General features: G+C 48.4%; 1 protein-coding gene across 2 annotated transcripts in view; it reads right to left on the reverse strand.

Moving 5' to 3' along the window:
- Positions 1-20,190, reverse strand: part of PRKX (protein kinase X-linked) — an 88,369-nt gene that overhangs the window by 38,048 nt on the left and 30,131 nt on the right. For both annotated transcript variants that reach the window (XM_036839718.1, XM_036839717.1), the window contains exons 2-3: positions 17,293-17,461; positions 1,040-1,303 (exon numbers count right to left, since the gene is read on the reverse strand). In XM_036839718.1, the coding sequence (XP_036695613.1) occupies positions 1,040-1,303; positions 17,293-17,461 (433 nt within the window). The remainder of the gene's footprint in view (positions 1-1,039; positions 1,304-17,292; positions 17,462-20,190) is intronic.

Consider the following 20,190-nt stretch of genomic DNA (forward strand, 5'->3'; position numbering starts at 1 on the left):
GCACCTGTATTGACATAGGAGAACAGTCAAACTCATCATGCATTTGCTCAGCAAAAGGACCCTTTTGGTGTTTTGTTGTTATAAGAAATGAAAAGATATAAGTTTAAAAAAAAAAACCGACATAAAGACGATGTCAAAATGTTTAAAGGCATAATCCTTCCTGCTCAAAGGTGGTGGATTAAAGGAATTCAGCTCTGCCCCCTCCCAAAAAGACAATGAAGAATGATGGAAGGAACTGTACAACATGGGATACACCAGGGCTAAGAAGGAACCAGGTGACAATAGCAGCAGAATTTTGGAAGGTGCCCAGGAGATGAAGGTCTGTCTGAGCAGAGCTGAGTGGAAAATGGAAGGGAGAGTGCGGGGAGAAAGCTCCTGGACTCCACGTACGTGCACGGAATATGCGAGAAAAACGAAAGCTAACTTGAGAGCTATCCCCTCACACCTGTCGGAATGGCTCTTATCAGAAAGACAAGCCGTAACATGAGCTGGTGAGGGTGTGGAGAAAAGGGAATGCACGTGCACTGTTGGTGGGAATGTAAACTGGTGCAGCCACTGTGGAGAACAGTAGGGAGGTTCCTCAAAAAACTAAAGATAGAGCTACCATGTGACCCAGCAATCCCACTCTTGGGTATATATCTGGAGAAAACTCTAATTCGAAAAGATACATGCACCCCAGTGTACATTGCAGCACTGTTTATGATAGCCAGGACGTGGAAGCAACCTCAATGTCCATTGACAGATGAATGGATAAAGATGTGGTATATATGTATATGTATGTATGTGTATAAATATATATATATAATGGAATATTACGCAGCCATGAAAAAGAATGAAATCATGCCATCTGCAGCACCGTGGTTGGACCTGGAGATTGTCATACTGAGTGAAGTGAGTCAGACAGAGAAAGACAAATACCATACAATGTCACTTCTATGTGGAATCTAAAGAAAAAGGAAGTCACAGCGCAGAGGACACAGAGCACGCTGCCAGAGGCAGGGGACGGGAAGATGGGAAAACGGGGGAAATGTTCACTTACTTGTCCACCAGTTTCTTGGCGAACCCGAAGTCAGTGAGCTTGATGTGACCGTCTCTATCCAGCAGGATGTTCTCCGGCTTCAGGTCCCTGTAGACGATCTCCTTGGAGTGCAGGTACTCGATCGCACAGACGATCTCCGCAGAGTAGAAGAGCCCGGTGGAGCTGGAGAAGCGGCCCTGGTTGCGCAGGTAGCTGAAGAGCTCACCACCCGGCACGAACTCCATCAGCATGTACAGGAAGCGGTCATCGTGCCCCGTCCAGAACCTGCGGGACCAGAGCGGGAGTGAGGGCTGCGCCTCGGATGGACAGAAAGGGACAGGGACGGACGGATGCTGAGGTGGCACTTCGATGGAGGTCGTGTTACATGAACAGGTCATGTTAAGATATATCTCTAGGTAAGAGATGATCATACTAAGTGAAGTAAGTAAGACAGAGAAAGACAAATACCATATGATATCACTTACATGTGGAATCTAAAATGAGACACAAATGAACTTATCTACAAAACAGAAACAGACTCACAGACACAGAGAACAGACTGGTGGTTGCCAAGGGGGAGGGTGGTGGGGGAGGGATGGAGTGGGAAGTTGGGGTTAGCAGATGCAAACTAGTATATACAGGATGGATAAACAATAAGGACCTACTGTAGCGCACAGGGAACTCTATTCAATCTCCTGCGATAAACCATAATGGAAAAGAATATGATAAAGAATGCATATATACGTATAACGGAATCACTTTGCTGTGCAGCAGAAATTAACACGACATTGTAAATCAACTCTACTTCAATTAAATCTTTTAAAATAAAGATATATCTCTAGGTCCATGTTAGGATACTCATATACGTGGACAGACGCAAGACATGTGTGTGGACAGATGTTAAGATTTGGTAGAGATCGATGTTAAGATATGTCTATAGGTATTAGAACAGAAAAACCAACACATAAACAGATGATTATTTTGTAAAAAAAGATACATCCTTAGGTAGATGTTAAGATACTCATACAGACGGACCGATGCCCACATCTGTGTCTGGGGCGATGTTAAGACTTGGTAGAGAGCGATGTTATTGGTACAGATACATGTTAAGACATGGCATAGACAGAGGTCACGTTATGTGTATAAATACACGTTAAGATCGATCTCTAGGTGGATGTTAAGATACTCGTATAGGTGAACAGATGTCGAGATACGTGTGTGGACACATGTTAAGGTTTGGCAGAGATCCATGTTATGGGTACAGGTCCCCATTCCATGTGCTAAGATGTGGCACAGATGATGTTATGTTACGGGTACAGACACACGTTTAGACACGTATAGGCAGACGTTAAGATTCAGGTACACGCAGATGTTAGGATACAGGGAGACACAATGCTGAGGGATGGCTATCCTGTAGATGTGTAAAGGTCTCAGAATGACCAAGAGTAAATACCAACTTTTGATAATAAACTGGTGAATAGCTTGTTACGGGCTGAACTGTGTCCCCAACCCCCAAATTCATATGTTAAGTCCTCACCCCAGGACCTCAGGAGGTGATTCTATTAGGAAATCCGGTCTTTAAAGAGGGGATGAAGGTACAGTGAGGTCACTAGGGTGGGCCCTGATCCCATAGGACGGGTGTCCCTATAAGAGAAGGAGATCAGGACACAGACACACACAGAGGGACGACCCTGGGAGGACACAGGGAGGAGAGGGCCGTCTCCACGGTCTCAAAGGGCACCCACAAGGCCGACATCCTGACCTCAGACTTCCAACCTCCCCAAACATGTGCTAATAAATCTGCGGCTCCAGCCGCGCCATCGGGGGTGCTTGTCTCACAGCCCGAGCAGACTCACACAGGGTGGGCACACCTCAGGGATCACACCTGGTTCAGTGGCCCCAGGGCTGTCATCAAGACTGCAAATTTCCAGTCCATTCACGATGGCCTCCCAGACGCCTGCTGGGAAAGGTGGCCATTCACAAAACCCCAAAGTCAGAGATTTCTAAGCAACGACGGGTAGGAGGTGTCCCCAGAGAGTCAGAAGAGACACATCATCCCTAGAAAGGCGTTGATCGGCTCTGTTCATGGAAGAAAAGGCAGCAGCGAGAAACTGAGGAGAAAAGAAGAATATGGATGCGAGAGGAAGACAGAGTCCTGAATGAATTTTAGAGGTCATGGCAAAGAGGAAAAGCAACAACTACATCCTGGGGAGATACGCACTGATGGAGAAGAAAGTTTGCCTGTAAAGGAGATGTAGATATGTATAGCTGATTCACTTTGTGATACAGCAGAAACTCATACACCATTGTAAAGCAGTTATACTCCAATAAAGATGTTAAAAAAAAAAAAAAAAAAAGATGTAGAGAAAAAGAGAAACGCTCTTTGGAAGTAAGGGCTCTGTTTTTGAGAGGATTTAGGACACAGAAGCGTGACTGACGCACAAGCACATAAAGGTCCCCCTGCAGGATCGGGACACACAGAGGATGATGTGAACCAACGTCAGGCTACCGTGCCAACGGTACCTGATCCGCGACGCCCCAGCCCGGGCATCTTCTCTGCTCAGGACACTGTGCTGCCCTCCCAGGCTGGTCCCAAAGAGCTGCGTCCATCTGGGCTTCCGTGAACACAAAGCATGCGCGGAGGACCCGGCATCCTTGGGGGAGATGCTCAGGGCACCATCCACCAGACGGTCTTGCCTGCTTCCAATAAAATAAAGCACAGGCACACCTCGTTTCAGTGTGCTTTGCACACACCGCATTTTTAACAAGTGGAAGGTCTGTGACAACGCTGTTCCACGAGCAACTCTATGGGCACCATTTTTCCAACACCATTTGCTCACTTTGTGTGTCTGGGTCCCGTTTTGGTAATTCTCGCGATACTTCAAACCTTTTCGTTAGTGTGGCGATCTGTGATTTGGGGTGTTTCTGTCGCAAAAGAGCAGGTCACGGAAGGCTCACAGGATGGCGAGCCATTTTTACCAGTAAAGTGTTTTTCACTATGGCACCCACGTTGCTTTTTTAGACATAACGGTACCGCACACTTAACATACTACAGTCCAGCGCAAACATAACTTTGAGATACGCTGGGAAACCAAAAGCTTTGTGTGACTCGCTTTATGGCGATATTTGCTTCACTGTGGTGCTCTGGAACAGAACCCACCGTTATCTCTGAGATCTGCCTGTAATAAACCGTATCAATATATCCACAGAGCACTGGAGGAGAGAGTTTGCAATGACCCAAAAACTAGCTGGAAGGAAAATCACAAAGCAACAACCAAGTGCGGTAGTGGTCAGGAAGGTATAAGTTTATGCACTAAATAAAAAGATGGGGGACACTTCCCGGGCGGTCCAGTGGTCAGGACTTGGCGCTTTCACTGCCGAGGGCACGGATTCAATTCCTGGTTGGGGAACTAAGATCCCCGCAAGCCTTGCGGTGCGTGTGGTCAAATTTGAAAAAAAATAAGATGGGCTGCAGAGAGGAAAAATGCCCCCCGTCGTAGATGTGAAAATCTTCTCTATGCCAAAGGGAAGCCTTTTAAAAAAGGACAACACACTATTCTGACGTTCAAATGAATGGCTGTTTTGTTAAGCACTACGGTTTATATGTCTTCGCACAATATGGGCCACGCGTTACAAAAGGCTTTCTCTACATGCGCGTTTACACGTGCAGACTCTTTGCACGACGGGTGCAGCTGGGGGATGACGGGTGCAGTTGGGGGATGACGGGTGCAGTTGGGGGATGACGGCTACCCTCCGATAGGGTTGTTATACATGCCATTCTTTCTCGGTGTTCCTCGTTGATGTCTGTCTCTCGGAGTCAGAGACGGCCCGGGATCCTGTCTGTGAGAAGCACAGTGGCGGCCACGTCAGGGCGTTGCTTCTCTCCCAGTTCCTGACAGCCGTGCATCTCTGTCCCGTTCCCCTTCTCACATCTTACAGCTCAAAGTCTCAAGATGTGCAGTGTTGAGACTTGAGGGAACACAGGACGCACGTAGAGGGCTTTGGGGTTGCGGGTTGTGGCTATTGCTACTGGCGTGGAAGACAACTTTGCCCCCCCGAAGTATCTCTTTGGCACGCGGATTATTTCCAGCTGAAAACAAGCAAGGCCCAAAGACCCAACAAAGAAACTCTGACCTTCTCGCTAAGAGCCTAAAAGAATTTAGACGGAGAAGCAGCTCCTGGAATCTCTATCCTCACCAGAGAGGTCTGCCCGTGACACGGGCCACCCGTGGCGGGGGAACAGCAGGGTCTGGAGATCACGGGCCACCCTGTGTCCCACTGTCTCTGCAGGCGCAGCAAACACTTGTTTACCAACCTTCTTCTTTTCCGTCTCCACGTCAACGGCCTTCCTCCCCTCTGAAGTCCCAAGCCACTACCCCAACAGGCTCTTTCGTCTTTAGCTGAAGATGACAGCATTTAAGATGAGGGTCTGGACCATTTTTGTGAGTGACTCCGTTTTCCTGGGTCTCTCCCGTGCGTCCAGGGGATTCAACTTTTCTGTGACTTTCTCCTGTTCATCTGTCTCACGTCCATTTCATTCTTAGACCAGCCAGAAGAGCCTAGAAGGGTAAGGAAAATGTCTTCCTCCCCGACATGGCTTTCTGGAGAAATCGTCTGACCAGACGTCCATCTTCCTTCCATCGTTTAAAATCGAGATGGGTCGTTATCTTTGGGCCGCCCGCCCTCCTTCTCCGGTCCACATACCGATGTGTATGGCAAGGACGTTCCGTGCCGTGCTGCTTGAATAGAAGCGCATGGTACCCCAAACGCACGACAGCCTCGCTGTGTTTTGTGGGCGAGCTTAGAACCCAGCCAGGGCTTTGCGGTTCTGACGGGGAAATGCGTTCTAGGGCAGGGGTCCCCAACCCCCAGGCCACGGTACTGGTCCGCGTCCTGTTAGGAACCAGGCCGCACAGCAGGAGATAAGCTGCTCCCCATGACTTCATCTGCCGCCCCCCCATCACTCGCCATCGCTCGCATTACCACCTGAAGCCCACCATACACACACACCGTCCGTGGAAAAACTGTCTTCCACAAAACTGGTCCCCGGGGCCGAAAAGGTTGGGGACCGCTGTTCTAGGATCCTGACACCTGACTGGTGAACTTGTACACTGAACCTCTACGTAAACTGGCGACTTGCTGAGTTTCTCTGGGGCAGGGCGGATGGCCAACCTAGCTAAAACTCATCCGGAAAGGCCAGGTATTCTGGGATTTTGGGGCCACACTGAGCCCTTAAGAAGACGTGACACGGTCAATCATATCTAAGCAAGGGCACTACCATTTTCTACAGCTGTGACTTGGGTTGAAAAGGCAGGAGAAATATATATAAGCCTCTCTCTCCTCTGCTCCAATGCGCGCACACACACACACACACACACACACACACCTGGAGGTCATCAGTGAGCTGCTAGGCAACTCATTCTTTGCGTATCTTCTGTAACTGCTCCCACACACCCACCATCAGGATAAGAACCTGCCCTGACGTATTCTCAACTCTGGAGAACAATGCGTCACAAGGTTCCAAGGCAAGCTCACCTCAAGTCTCAGGGGCATCAGATAATGAACAACGCGGGGACATGAGGACAGGACCCAGATGGGGTGAGGAGGGGGGAATGAGGTAACTTCCAGGGTGGAGCAAGTGAGTGGAGTGCGTCAGTCCCGAAAAACAGCGTGACTGGACACCAGGTGAGTCGGGAAGGAGGCCGGGGTCACAGTCTCTCTTTCCGTCACCTGGGCTCCAGGGGAACTGCAATTTCACCCATGGGTAGGTCGACCGATATAGGAAGCAACTGAGGGTGAAGTGTCTATTATCCGGCTCCCAATTCCTCACACGTCAAGCCATTCTCGGATACCAGCTGGGTGTCCTAGAATTCAACTCAGTTCTGGTATTATGCACCCAGAGTTAGCACCAGACCCCACGGGGTAAAGGGCTCAGTCCCACAAGACCCCGACGGCAAGCGCAGGTGGCCACCTGTGCTTCTGACCGACCGGCTGCAGGTGGAAGGTTGCTATGACCCCTCCTTGGGTTTAATCTGCTAGAACGGCTCACAGAAGTCAGAGGAACATTTACGCACTAGATCACCGGTTTATTACAAGAGGACCTAACTCAGGAACAGCCAGATGGGACCGATGCAGAGGGTGAGATGTGGGGAGGGGGCAGGGGACCCCGACACCCCCTCCAGGCTGCACTCTCCCCAGATCTCTACACGTTCACCAACACGGAAGCTCTCTGAACCCTACCTTTTTGGGGTTTTACAGAGGCTTCGTTACATAGGTCTGATTCACTCACTGGCCATTGGGAAGTGAATTCTACCTCCAGCCCCCCTCCGCTTCCCAAGGTCAGGGTGGGACTGACAGTCCCAAACCTCTAATGGTTGGTTCCCCTGGTAACCAGCCCCCAGCCACAGGTGACCCGGGGGCTTTCCAAGAGCCACCCCTTTAACCTAACAAAAGACCCCTTTATGGCTCTCAACACTTAGGACATTTCAAGCCTTTTAGGAACTCTGTGCCAGGAACTGGGAAGAAGACCAAATAAATATTTCTTATGATAAATCACAGTACCACAATCTCAAATGTCACAAACAAGGGATAGAGTGGGGAGAACTATACCAACCGATAAAGATGGATGAAGATGTTTGTTCCACAAATATCTAATGAAATCAAACAAAACTTCAACAAACCATCATACCTAAGAAAGCCACTGTACATTAAGCGGATAAGCCATTTCTACCTATGTAGATCACACGCAAAAGTGATCCGTCATCAGCGTGCTTAAGAAGCAATAGTTTTCAAATAAAAGCACCCATAACAAATAGAAATTATGGCTATAAAACAAACACAAATCCTGAGGGCCCTGATGCCACTTTCCTTCTCCAAATCACCAAAATCAAATAAATATCGAAAGGAAGAAAAAAAATTCCTCCGATACATCTTTGCTTCAAAGCTCTACCAGTTAAGAGGTTTCTTATATGGAAAGAATTTGTAAAGAGCTGGGTATTACTAATGATCAGAACTAAGCAAATATTCAAACGGTTCCTGACACCACAATTCCAAAAACAGTTACAGCCATCGCTTGGTGCCTGTGGCTGATAGGAGGGGGTCCACGTGACCACAGAGGAATTAAACTCTTGAGTTCAGAAAATCAGAAACAGGATAAACTGCATCAGCCAATCTGTTCATCCCGTCATTCTCATCAGCTGCAGGACACTGTCTTTTGCACCGAGTCTATAAAAATAATAAAAGTTTGAGGGCAGAAAGCAAGGTTTATCACATCGCTACGAGAAAAGCACGCATGTAGTGGATCTCAAAGGCATGGGACCCACGGTTAGCACCACCGAGCAACATCTCCAATAACTCATGATCACCCGTCTTTATTGACCTCACCACCCACTGGTTTTCTCTTTGTTTAGTGGATACATGTGGACAAGGACCCACTTTGGGGACTTCCCTGGCGGTCCGGTGGTTGAGACTTTGCCTTCCAGCGCAGGGGGTGCGGGTTCGAGCCCTGGTCGGGGAACTAAGATCCCACATGCCTCGCAGCCAAAACACCAAAAAACATAAAGCAGAAGCAATACTGTCACAAATTCAATAAAGACTTAAAAAATGGTCCACAGCAAAAAAACAAACAAACAAACAAAAAACAAAAAAGGACCCACTTCATACCCTGCAATGTCCTGTCTTGGACACACTGGAAAGGGCATCTCCCGTTTGGACTGTCATGAGCCTGTGGGAAGCAGAGGAACCGCCTCTAAACACCGAACACAAAAGGGGGGTGTGTCCCAGCAAGATGGGAAGGGTTGGCCAGGTGTATCTGTGGTTGAAGGAGGCTGGGGACAGACACACAGGGATGTTGGAGACTGAGGCACCAGTCAAACCCTGGAGCTGTGGACACACCGTAGAGAGTCTGCATTTTGTCGAGGGCAGGAAGGAAAGTCACTGATGGGACGAGAAAGCAAAGGATGACAGTTGGGTTTTCATGTCAGAAAGAAGTCCCAGTCTCCAATCAAGAGTGGATGAGCCCTGGGGAGGTGGCTGAGATGAAAGAGAGGGGACCCAGAGGAACCAAGGCGGACGGACTTTGGAGATGTGATTTAGAAGAGGAAAGGGCAGGCCTGGAAAAGACGAAAACTCCAACTCGAAAAGATACATGCACCCCTGTGTTCACAGCAGCACTATTTACAACAGCCAAGACATGGAAGCAACCGAAGTGTCCATCGACAGAGGAATGGATAAAGAAGATGTGGTACACATATACACAATGGAATACCACTGAGCCATGAAAAAGAACAAAACAATGCCACCTGCAGCAGCATGGATGGACCTGGGGATGATCATACTATGTGAAGTCAGTCAGACAGAGAAAGACAAACATTATACAATATCCCTCATATGTGAAATCTAAAAAGTAATAGAAATGAATCTATATACAAAACAGAAACAGACTCACAGACACAGAAGCATGGGTGGACCTAGAGATGATCATATTGAGTGAAGTAAGCCAGAAAGAGAAAGACAAATACCATATGACATCACTTATATGCAGAATCTAAAATATGATACAAACGAACTCAATTACACAACAGAAATAGACTCACAGACACAGAAAACAAACTTATGGTTACCACAGGGGAAGCGGGGGGAGGGATTAAAAACTAGGGGTTTGGGATCAACATATACACACTACTATATATAAAATAACCAAGAAGGACCTACTGTACAGCACAGGGAACTGTACTCAATATCTTATAATAATCTATAATGGAAAAGAATAGGAAAAAGTTTTATATAAATATATAAAACTGAATCACTTTGCTGTACACATGAAACGAGCACAATATTGTAAATCAATATAGTTCAAAGAATTAAAAAAAAAAAAAAGGAAGAGAAAAGGGCAGAAGCCCTGGTTAGAGTGAACACGGAAGCAAAGAAAAAGAAATCAAAAACAGTCCCCGGGGGGGGGGGGGGGGGACCCAGGAGCTGGAAGGGCCATTTGGGGGGGAGTCCAAAGGAGGAACTGATTGGAGGTGTGGGGCAAAGAGGAAGCTCAAGAATTCCTTTCCAACAGGAGGACCCTGAACTGCCTGCAGAGACATCTGGGCAGAAGGGACCAGGCGCCCGTTGGGTGGATGAGTCTAGCTCGGAAGGAGCAGGTGTGAGTGAGAAGCTGAGCTTAGACGTCTAGAGTGTTTAGTGTGCAGCAAGCGTGACCACAGTGCATGATTTCGGGAGCACGTGCACACAATCACGCACGTGCACACAATCACGCACGTGCACACAATCACGCACGTGCACACAATCACGCACGTCCATCCCCTATACCACGTCCGCTCCCTGGTCCTCCCACCTCTACCTTGCATGGCCCAGCTTCTCTTCAAGGAAAAGCTAAGAGACCTCCCTCCCTTTCTGTACGCCCTCACCCTTGCCCTGCCTCCTGGAACGCGTCCACCCAAAATGCCCAGGAGGGATCTCTATGAAGCAGAGTTAAAAACAGTGAGAGGCAAAAAAAATGTGTACAATATGCTGTAAGGATGCCACACTCTGTGTGTGTGTGTGCACGCACGCTCGGAGCTCTTTAAGCACAGGGAGAAGGACAGTAGGCATCATACCAAACTGTCAACATGGTGACCTGGTGATGACGGAGGGACAAAGGAAGAAAGAAAAGGGAATGAGGCAAGCTGAGGAAAAAAAAAAAAAAAGAAAAGCAGAGAAGGGAAGAGAAAATGCTTAAGCACTCTCCACGGGCAGGAAAGAGAATGAGATGTCGAAAATGCACTCAAGGAGTTGAAGCAGGGACTCAGACGTCTGTACACCTGTGTTCACAGCAGCATTACAACAGCCAAGAGGTGGAAGCAACCCAAGTGCCCATGGATGGATGATGGATATAAACAAATGTGTTCCAGTCACACAACGGAATATTACTCAGCCATGAAAAAGGAAGGAAATCGTGATACAGGCTACAATGTGGATGAACCTTGAGAACGTGATGCTCAGTGAGAGAAGCCAGACCCAAAAGGACACACAGTGTGTGACTCCACTCAGAGGAGGTCCCTAAAGTTGTCACACGCATCAGAAAGTAGATGGTGGGGCTGGGGGAGGGGGAGGGGCACGCAGTGTTTCATGGGCGCCATGAGTTCCAAATTTGCAAGATGAAAAGGTTCTGAAGATGATGGTTGGGATGGTTGCACAATGTGGATGGACTTAATGTCACTGAATTATACACTTAAAAATGGTCAAGATGGCAGATGAATGGATAAAGAAGATGTGGCACATATATACAATGGAATATTACTCAGCCATAAAAAGAAATGAAATTGAGTTATTTGTAGTGAGGTGGATGGACCTAGAGTCTGTCATACAGAGTGAAGTAAGTCAGAAAGAGAAGAACAAATACCATATGCTAACACATATATATGGAATACAAAAAAAAAAAATGTCATGAAGAACCTAGGGGCAGGACGGGAATAAAGACACAGACCTACTAGAGAATGGACTTGAGGACACGGGGAGGGGGAAGGGTAAGCTGGGACAAAGTGAGAGAGTGGCATGGACATATATACACTACCAAATGTAAAATAGATAGTGGGAAGCAGCCGCATAGCAAAGGGAGATCAGTTCAGTGCTTTGTGTCTACCTAGAGGGGTGGGATAGGGAGGGTGGGAGAGAGGGAGACGCAAGAGGGAGGAGATATGGGGACGTATGTATATGTATAGCTGATTCACTTTGTTATAAAGCAGAAACTAACCCACCATTGTAAAGCAATTATACTCCAATAAAGACATTAAAAAAAATAAAGGTCAAGATGGTAAATTTTATGTGAGGTACATTTTACCACGATTAAAAAATTAAAATTGAAAAAATGTATTCGAGAGAACATATTAATCAATTATTCCATAAACAGAAAAAAAAAAAAAAAGTGGCCGTCGTTGAGAATGACTAGGAACACAGCGGCAGAGACGTCAGCTCTCAGCTCAGAGAGGCACTTTCCACCTTTGATTACTGTTTTTTATTTGCAAAGTCTGCAGTGGGCACCTCCCCTATGGCATTTTAATTAACTTAAAAGTCAGCCTCATTTAGCTGGAGACACCTAACTTTAAAGTTGGTCACTATTTCTCCAGATGCTGCAGTAAAGCTGGACTTCTGCCATTAAAAGGAGAAAATGGAAAGCCACTCATGTCACCCTTTCTTGAGCCCCATCGCCCCGCACAATCTGAGGTTCTGGAACATCCCTTCCACTTTCCGAACCGGCTCCATGGTAACCAGCGCCCCCCGCCCGCCCTGCCGAGGTGACCTGAGCTTGTTTCGCTGTCCCCCACCCCAGGGTCCCCCTGTTGTGGTCCCCAGGGGTCCCAACACTCAGTGGCTCCATCTGATGTCTTCCCAAGGACGACCGCTCGCTCACTCTCTCTTCCGAGACGGCTCCCTGGAAATTGCCCCACCTGGAACGCTCTCTCTCCCGTCCAACTTCCCAGGTGTGTGCCAGGCCAGTACACCGCTGTGGAAGGTGGCGAGGGGGTGACCTCGTGCTCTGTCCTCGCACCCCAGTCCCCAGCTGAACGCACAGGGAAGCACACCCTCCGAGGTACCCGGGGCGCAATGTGTCCATCTAACCTCCCCAGAGGTGCCCTGGGGGCCCGTTCCCATCTCCTCCTCCTGAGTTACACACCAGCATCAATGCTGGAGCTCCCACCCAAGTCCAGCCTTGCGTCCACGCTGGACTCCGATTCCTCCCCATGTCCCAGCCTCTTGGCTGACCCGTGGCCCCTGCACCAAGAATTCCCCCCACCTGTCAGCCAACAAGTGCCTTCTCCTCCTGCGAGATTCTGCTGCAGCATCCTGTGCGGCTTAGGACCTCCCGCCCCGAAGGGCTGACGATTCCGTCCTTGCCAACCACGCTGGGATCTCCCAGAGCCTCATCGGGAACTTCAGTTTCCCTCCATCAGGAGAATCCAAACCTCCCTGTTATAAGCGTCCACCTTGCCCCACCCCCCAAAATGCAAACTGGACATGTCATTACGTTTGAACAAACAACAGAATGAGGAATTGGGAAGTGGCTGTGCTCCTTCTGTCACAGCTGTTCCTTGCAGGCGATGCCGAAAGAGGAAGGAGAGCTATTTCTGGACTTTTGCTTCTGAAACTCAAGTGCAGAGGGGTCCAGGGAACTCAGAACAGGGTGTTCTTTCCTCCTGAACTGTCAGAAGAGCCAAGGAACAGTTTTACTAACTACCTGTCCCTGTGCCAACGGAGATGCACACCAGACTCAAGTCTGTGGGCAGGAGAAAGACTTTCCCTTAGGCTATGGGCTCGTCCTCTCCAGACTAAGACCCAAGTTCCTCTACATGGAGATCCAAGCTGTCATTTCGCCAATAATGAGAAGGATGTGCCCCATGGGTGATGGACCTCTTGAGTTCTTTCATACCCAGACCTGTAGGGGAAAGCCAGTGGAACCCGGCTGGCTAGCTGGGTCTTCTACTGCACGATGAGTGACATGGCACTGGGACTGTCACTGAGTCCAAAGGTTCATCACCAAGGCTAAATGATGGAACTCCACGTGCAGGGGCTGGGATGGGAAAGTGAGAATGGACCCACACCCACCTAATCTCCATGTGTGCCTCTGTCACAGGCGTTATCAACCAACCAGCCATCCGTCATTCCACCCATCCATCCATCCGTCAACCTATCTAATCTATCTGTCTACCATCTGTCTATCCACCCATCCATCCACTCATCCATCCATAATACCTATCAATCTATTTGTCTCACTATCTATTTCTATATCACCTGCCTATTCATCCTGTCTTCCTTTCTTCCTTCCATCTATCCATCCATGCATTCTATCTATCTATCTATCTATCTATCTATCTATCTATCTATCTATCTATCTATCTATCTATCTATCTTGTCTATCTATCTAGGCAGTGGTCTGTAATCAGGACTATTTCACTCCCTGGGACATTTTCTGTCATCACACCAGGGAGGGAGTGCTCCTGGCATTGAGTGGGTAGATACCAGGGATGCTGTTAAACCTCCTCTACTGCACAGAAGAGCCGCCGCCACAAAGAATTTCCTGTCCCCAATGTCCGTGGTGCCCAGGTGAGAACCCCTGTCTTGGATCCCACCAACTCTAAGATGCCAGCAATTTCTGTACGCACAGAGGGCGGGGAGCAGACACAGGGTCATGGTCTAGGGGCAGGACACAAGCCTTCCTCCCCGGGAAATCTTGACTGTGTCACAATCCTTCTACACTGAGTTTGTCAGCTCTTCTAAAATTATCTCTACGCTGGTTGAACTGGCCTTCAGGATGGCTTTATCCCAGAACAGAATGCATTCTCTGATGTGTATGCAATGAACGTCCTGGCCGACTTTCAAAAACGCAACCAGTAGCACTTCAAATACCGAACGTTGAAAACACCGTGGGCGAACTTGCCAAATCGTTCAGGTGGAAGTTGAAACTTGAGTCTTTGTTCCGCGTGATACCCGGGATCATCGGTATTCCACGTGGCTTCATGTGAATGCAAGTATGACTCACTCAACGCTTCTGGATAGTATGAGAGGCAGATGTTGGGAGAAGCAACTCACTTCCAAGAGAAACTGCACAGCTGGGGGGATTCGATACCTGCTTCCCTCGTGGTCTCTTCCCACTAAATCTGGTGCTCTATCCAGTGGCCCTGGGCACCCTACTCCCCCCGTTCACGGGGCTGGTCAGAGATACAGCGCTCTCCCCCTGTTACGTGTGGGGCACCTCTACAGTCTGCTGACCCTGGATCAATTTAATCCCGGTTTTCAAACACCGCCGGGTCCCTCAAGTGACAACGCACAGAAAACTTCCAAAGGCTATAAGTACTTTATAATAAGACCCCCGTGCACTGAAAGACCTGCACTTAGCTGGTCACTAAGTAGTAGTGTCCACCCCAAAATCTATATGCTGAAGTCCTAACCCCCAGGACCTCAGCATGTGGCTGGATTTAGAGATGGCGTCTTTAAAAAGGGGATAAAGGTGAAATGAGGTCACTAGGGTGGGTCCTGATCCCGTAGGACTGGGGTCCTTATAGGAAGACGAGGCCAGGACACAGACACGCAGAGGGACAGCTTTGTGGACTAAAGGACCAGGAAAAATTCCTGCCTCTTGGCCACAGCACAGCTGGATCTGACATATAAAAAGACCACATTCAGGTGTGCCTGCACCCAGTGGGCTGTATGGCAACAGGAATATCAAGGTAGCAAAGAGCCTGTCAGATTGTGGAGCTACCACAGTGCAGAGAGATCACACTCTTTAAAAGAGAAAACCCGATTTAGATAACCTGGGGTCAAATTCCATCCCACTGAAACTAGGGCTTAAGCCTTTGTGATGGAAACAATTTAGGTACTTATCCAAAAGCAAGGAACATCGGAATACAGAATCTGTGTCCCTCTGGACTCGGCAATCTACCCTACCTGATGAGGAAACCGCCTGATTAGCTGTCAGAGTAAAGGAAGCGGAGTTATCTGACTAAAGCTCTGTTTTTCATGCTCCTCCTTTTCCCTATTCCCTTTTAACTTCCCAAAGCTCAAGGATTCTATCCTGGGGACTCCTCTGACGTAGTTAGAAAGCATCTCCAGAGCCCATCACCTAGGCTGGTCCCCACTCCAGGAGACGACGGGGTGTGTGTTACTTTGCTGGGGCTGCCATAACAAAAGACCACAAACTGGGTGGCTTAAACAACAGAAATGCATCCTCTCGTAGTTCTGGAGGCTAGAAGTCCAAGATCAGGGTGTTGGTGGGGGTGGTTCCTTCTAGAATCTCCAGGGAAGGATCCATCCTAGCTTCTTCTACAGCTTCTGGTGGTTGCCAGCAATCCCTGGGGTTCCTCGGCTTGTGGCCACATCACTCCCAATCTCCACCCCTGTCTTCACGTGGCCTTCTCCTCTCTGTGTGCCTTTGTGTGTCTTCTCCGCTTGTTACAAGGACACCCATCACATCGGATGGAGAACCCACCTTACTCCTATAGGACCTCGACCTACATCTTGATTACACCTACAAAGAAAGACCCAACTTCCAAATAAGGTCACATTCACAGGTACTGGGGGTCAGGGCATCAACGTATCTTTTGCAGGGGGGGGCGGAGGGGGGGAGAACGACACATAATTCAACCCACAACAAGGTGGAGTTCCCAGAATTGGAAGCCATCCCCCGAGATTCCCTATAGGATCACCCTAATGTTTCCAGGGGGACGTGCCTGATCCCAGAAAATATGCGATGAGGTGAACTCAGCGTCCCCGCCAGCCCCTCGGCGACACGCCCACCGCCCACGCACAGCCCTGGAAAGCGCCTCTCCCACTGGCTTCTCCCCTCTTCTCCAAACTTGTGTCTTCTCAACACCAGTGTCTCACACTTTTCGTTTTCACCATCAATTCCATCTGCTTTTCTTCCGTGTTCTCCTAATTTCACTGCAGACACATAACAGATCACGCCACTCGGTTTCCAGAGCAAACCGGAACCCAGCGGCCAGGTGCCCCGTCTTCCTGGGAAAACTCAGACACAAAGCACCCTCGGGGACACACCCTGGGGTTCTGGCTTGAGACTTCCTGTATTTGGTAAAAGCCCAAGACCGTTCTCCTAAATCACGTGAGAATGACTTGGCAACAGATAAAGGACTCCACATCTCCTTTATAAAATGTGTACTGAAAACCCTACCGAACTGAAGTCTTTACCCAGAATCACTATTTCAGTTTCTAGAAGAGACACCAGAAGTAGAAGCTTTTCTTCTTTCCAGAAGAAGATGTACACGCATGAGATTTCTACCCATCTTCCCACCACTTCCCAGCGAAGAGGAGACTCAGACCTGAACGGGGAGGGGAGGTGACTCTGCTGCACCCCGCTGGCTTTTTTGTGTTTCGATTTTAATGACCCAACAGCATGAGCCTCTACTGACCCGTCCACGCGGGCCCAACACGGCCTTTGAGCTTCATAAAAGGAAAGTAAGACAAGAAGTCAGCTGCTTCCCTTCTGTCACCCCCCAAACATGCCACCTGTCCCTGCTCTGAGTGGCATGCTGTTTCGGGCCCTGGGGACATTGCTCCAGTGGCTGTGAGTTGACAGGTGTTATCTCCCTGCCCTGGGGCACATGCAAGATGCTCCAGGAGCAGGGTGGAGGCGCCTGTCTCTGTGTACAGGCAGGTGTATCGCAGAAGAAAGGCAGGTGCGGGTGAGGTGGGAGAGGCAGGTGCGGGTGAGGTGGGAGAGGCGGTGGGGGGGGGGGCTGGGGGGGGGCGAGGCAGATGAAGGAGGCACCACTCACAGCTTGACCAGGAAGGCGTGGCTGACTTCCTTCAGCACGGACTTCTCGTTGTGCACGTGCTGCTCCTGCTTCAGGCGGATGACATCCGGGATGCGCATGACCTTCAGGGCGAAGCAGCGGGTGCTCTTCTTCTCGCGGACCAGCTGCACGCGGCCGAACGTCCCTGTACCTGCGGCGGGGAGAGGCGGCGTCAGCGCCCACGGCCCCCAGCACGGGAGACCAGCGCCCCGGCGGCTCGGGCAACGCAGCACCGGGCGATGCACCTGGAGCGCGGGCTGGGGCACAGGCGCCTGTCTGCAACGGTCAGTTGCATTGATACACACACAGGGTCGCTTGCCCCCAAACTGTTCTTTAATAGGGGCGACGGGCCATCCTTTCTGCAAGTGAGTCATCCCAGAGAAAACACACACACAGGGAAAGGCAGAACGGAAAAGGTGGCTAGATACTTTCCTTCAATGTGTCTTTTTCTTCAGGTTGTCTAAATCAAGACAAGACAGAGAAAATAAACTTACGGTTACCAGAGGGGAGAGCAGGGGGTGGGGAGAGATAAATTAGGAGTTTGGGATTAGCAGATACACACTACGATATATAAAACAGGTGAACAACAAGGACCTACTGTATAGCACGGGGAAGTCTACTCAACATCTTATAATAACCTATAATAGGAAAGAATCTGAAGAAGAATAGATACGCATATATATAACCGAATCACTTTGCTGTGCCCCTGAAGCTAACACAACATTGTGAATTAACTCTACTTCAATTTAAAAAATTGGATTTAAAAAAAAAAAATCAGAAGATAACTCTTTCCATGAAAAAACTTGTGAGTATCCCTGCCAGGTTCCTATTTATCCCACGAAGCACTGTATGAGAGGCTAATAAACTCAAAACTGTAGTACATGTGTTGGTGATTGCCACCGTCCTGTCAAAAAAAAAAAAAAAGGCTAATTGTAATACAGCCCTGCTCACAAGCTTCTTCCTTTAACCCATTAATGCCAGCTAAACGCACTTAGTGTTTCTGTTAAAACTTGCCAAGGGTTAGAATCAAGTGATGCAGATACTAACAGAGAGAAAAATTTTAAAAGTGCAACCACTACAAACATGAAAGGAAATCAACAGTATAAATATGAAAGGAAATCAAACCCTCTTTTGTACCGTGCTGTGACACTGTCAACCCAATGTCTCTTCCTCCTCCTCCTCCTCCGTCTCCCTCCAGCCCCTCCTCATCCCCTGAGCCTCACTGTGGGGTGGGGTCCAGCCGATACCCCTCCCCCAGGCCGGCAATCACTTACAGGACCTCTGAGATGAAAGATCCAAAGGAATTTTATCTACGGCCAGAGAAAAGGTAAAGTTGGGGGCAGAAAAATGACATCTGTATGTGTGAACCTCTGGAAGCTTATCCAAGACGGCTGTCCTTTCTGCCCCTGTTTACCGAAGAAATAACGCAGAGGAAGGGCTCTCCCAGGGGAAGAAGGTATGGAAAACGGCCAATGAATTGGGGCTCCCTGGCTGGAAAAATGGTAATCAACATGATGAGAAAGCAGGAAAAAAAGAATTCAAGGATGGCTCGAAGAGGAAGAAGACCTTCAACACAACCATAAAGCCACCTTCTCCTCTTTCATAGAGTTGGGAATGCCATTTATGGCACATGGTAACATGGAGAGGAAAACAAAGTTATACCTAAGCAGTACATTTGCGGGGAGGGCATTTTCTACAAATTAAAATTCTCAAGCTGCAAAATAAGTAAGTACATCCACTGGCTTACGCAGCTGGGGTGAGGGACATTAATAAGTCACCTTGGCTTTTAAAGGAAGTTCCCAATCGCGAATATTTTATTATTGCGGAAGTAGAAAGTGATGTACAAACATGAAGGAAAGAAACTGTGCCAGAAGAAGCAAACGACGAGCCCCAATACATTTTTTAAAAGTACATCCTCATCAAAAGATAATTCAGAAGTAAAAACAGAATTGTATCACAGTGAGGCAGCGTCGTGTTGACAAAGTTCTGTGGAATCAGATCAACACAGAGAGGCAGGTAGGGAAAGGGCTCTGAGTAGAGTGAACTGATACAGTTCAGGTGTTTTCATGAGAATGCTGGTGTTTCCGTTTGGTAAAGGGCGCATGAGTGGAAACTGAGGACACTCGCCTGGCATTTAGTGCACGTTCTGCCTTTGATTTGATCTATGAACTCAAGGCAAACAAAGTAACCCGTTTGGACTCATTGTTTCCATCTCTCTGATAGAACAGGTAGATTACTACATAAATGTATCAATTGTCTCGCCACACCCTAAAATTCTAATGATGAAAAGAAAGACAACACAGCTATGACTCAACAGGTTTTTTTTTTACATTTCTGCCCGCAACATCTTTTAAGCTTGCTCTGAGTTGTGTGTGCTGTAAACACTGAGAATCAAAGCAGAGTGCCTGCGGTTCAGAGATGGGGGAGGTCCCTCAGCACCACAGTCAGATTACAGGAGGATACAGGGACACCATTTGTTGAAGGCAGACGAAACCAGCACGCTGTAATTTTTAAGTTGATCGGCTTTAATGCACTGAAGACAAAAACAACATTCAATGGTGCTGGTATGAAGTTGTTATTGCAGTAGAAAGAAAAAGGACAAACAGCTTTTCCTGCTTGGTGCTGGCAAGCTCTCCAATATACATCCCCAGCTCTCAGTATCTCCCGTTAGAAAGTAGGAAAGTCCGTCTTTTAGCTTTGCTGCAGGTAAGGATGGTTACATGACCCACCTCTGCCCAATAAGAGACGAAATGGAATATTCTTCAGCGTAAAAATGAAGGAAATTATCTATTTTATATATAGTAGTGTGTGTATGTTAATTCCAAGTTCCTGATTTATCCCTCCCCCTCACGTTTCCCCTTTGGTAACCATAAGTTTGTT

Source organism: Balaenoptera musculus, chromosome X (assembly GCF_009873245.2).
Source record: "Balaenoptera musculus isolate JJ_BM4_2016_0621 chromosome X, mBalMus1.pri.v3, whole genome shotgun sequence".
In the NCBI taxonomy this organism is placed as follows: domain Eukaryota; kingdom Metazoa; phylum Chordata; class Mammalia; order Artiodactyla; family Balaenopteridae; genus Balaenoptera; species Balaenoptera musculus.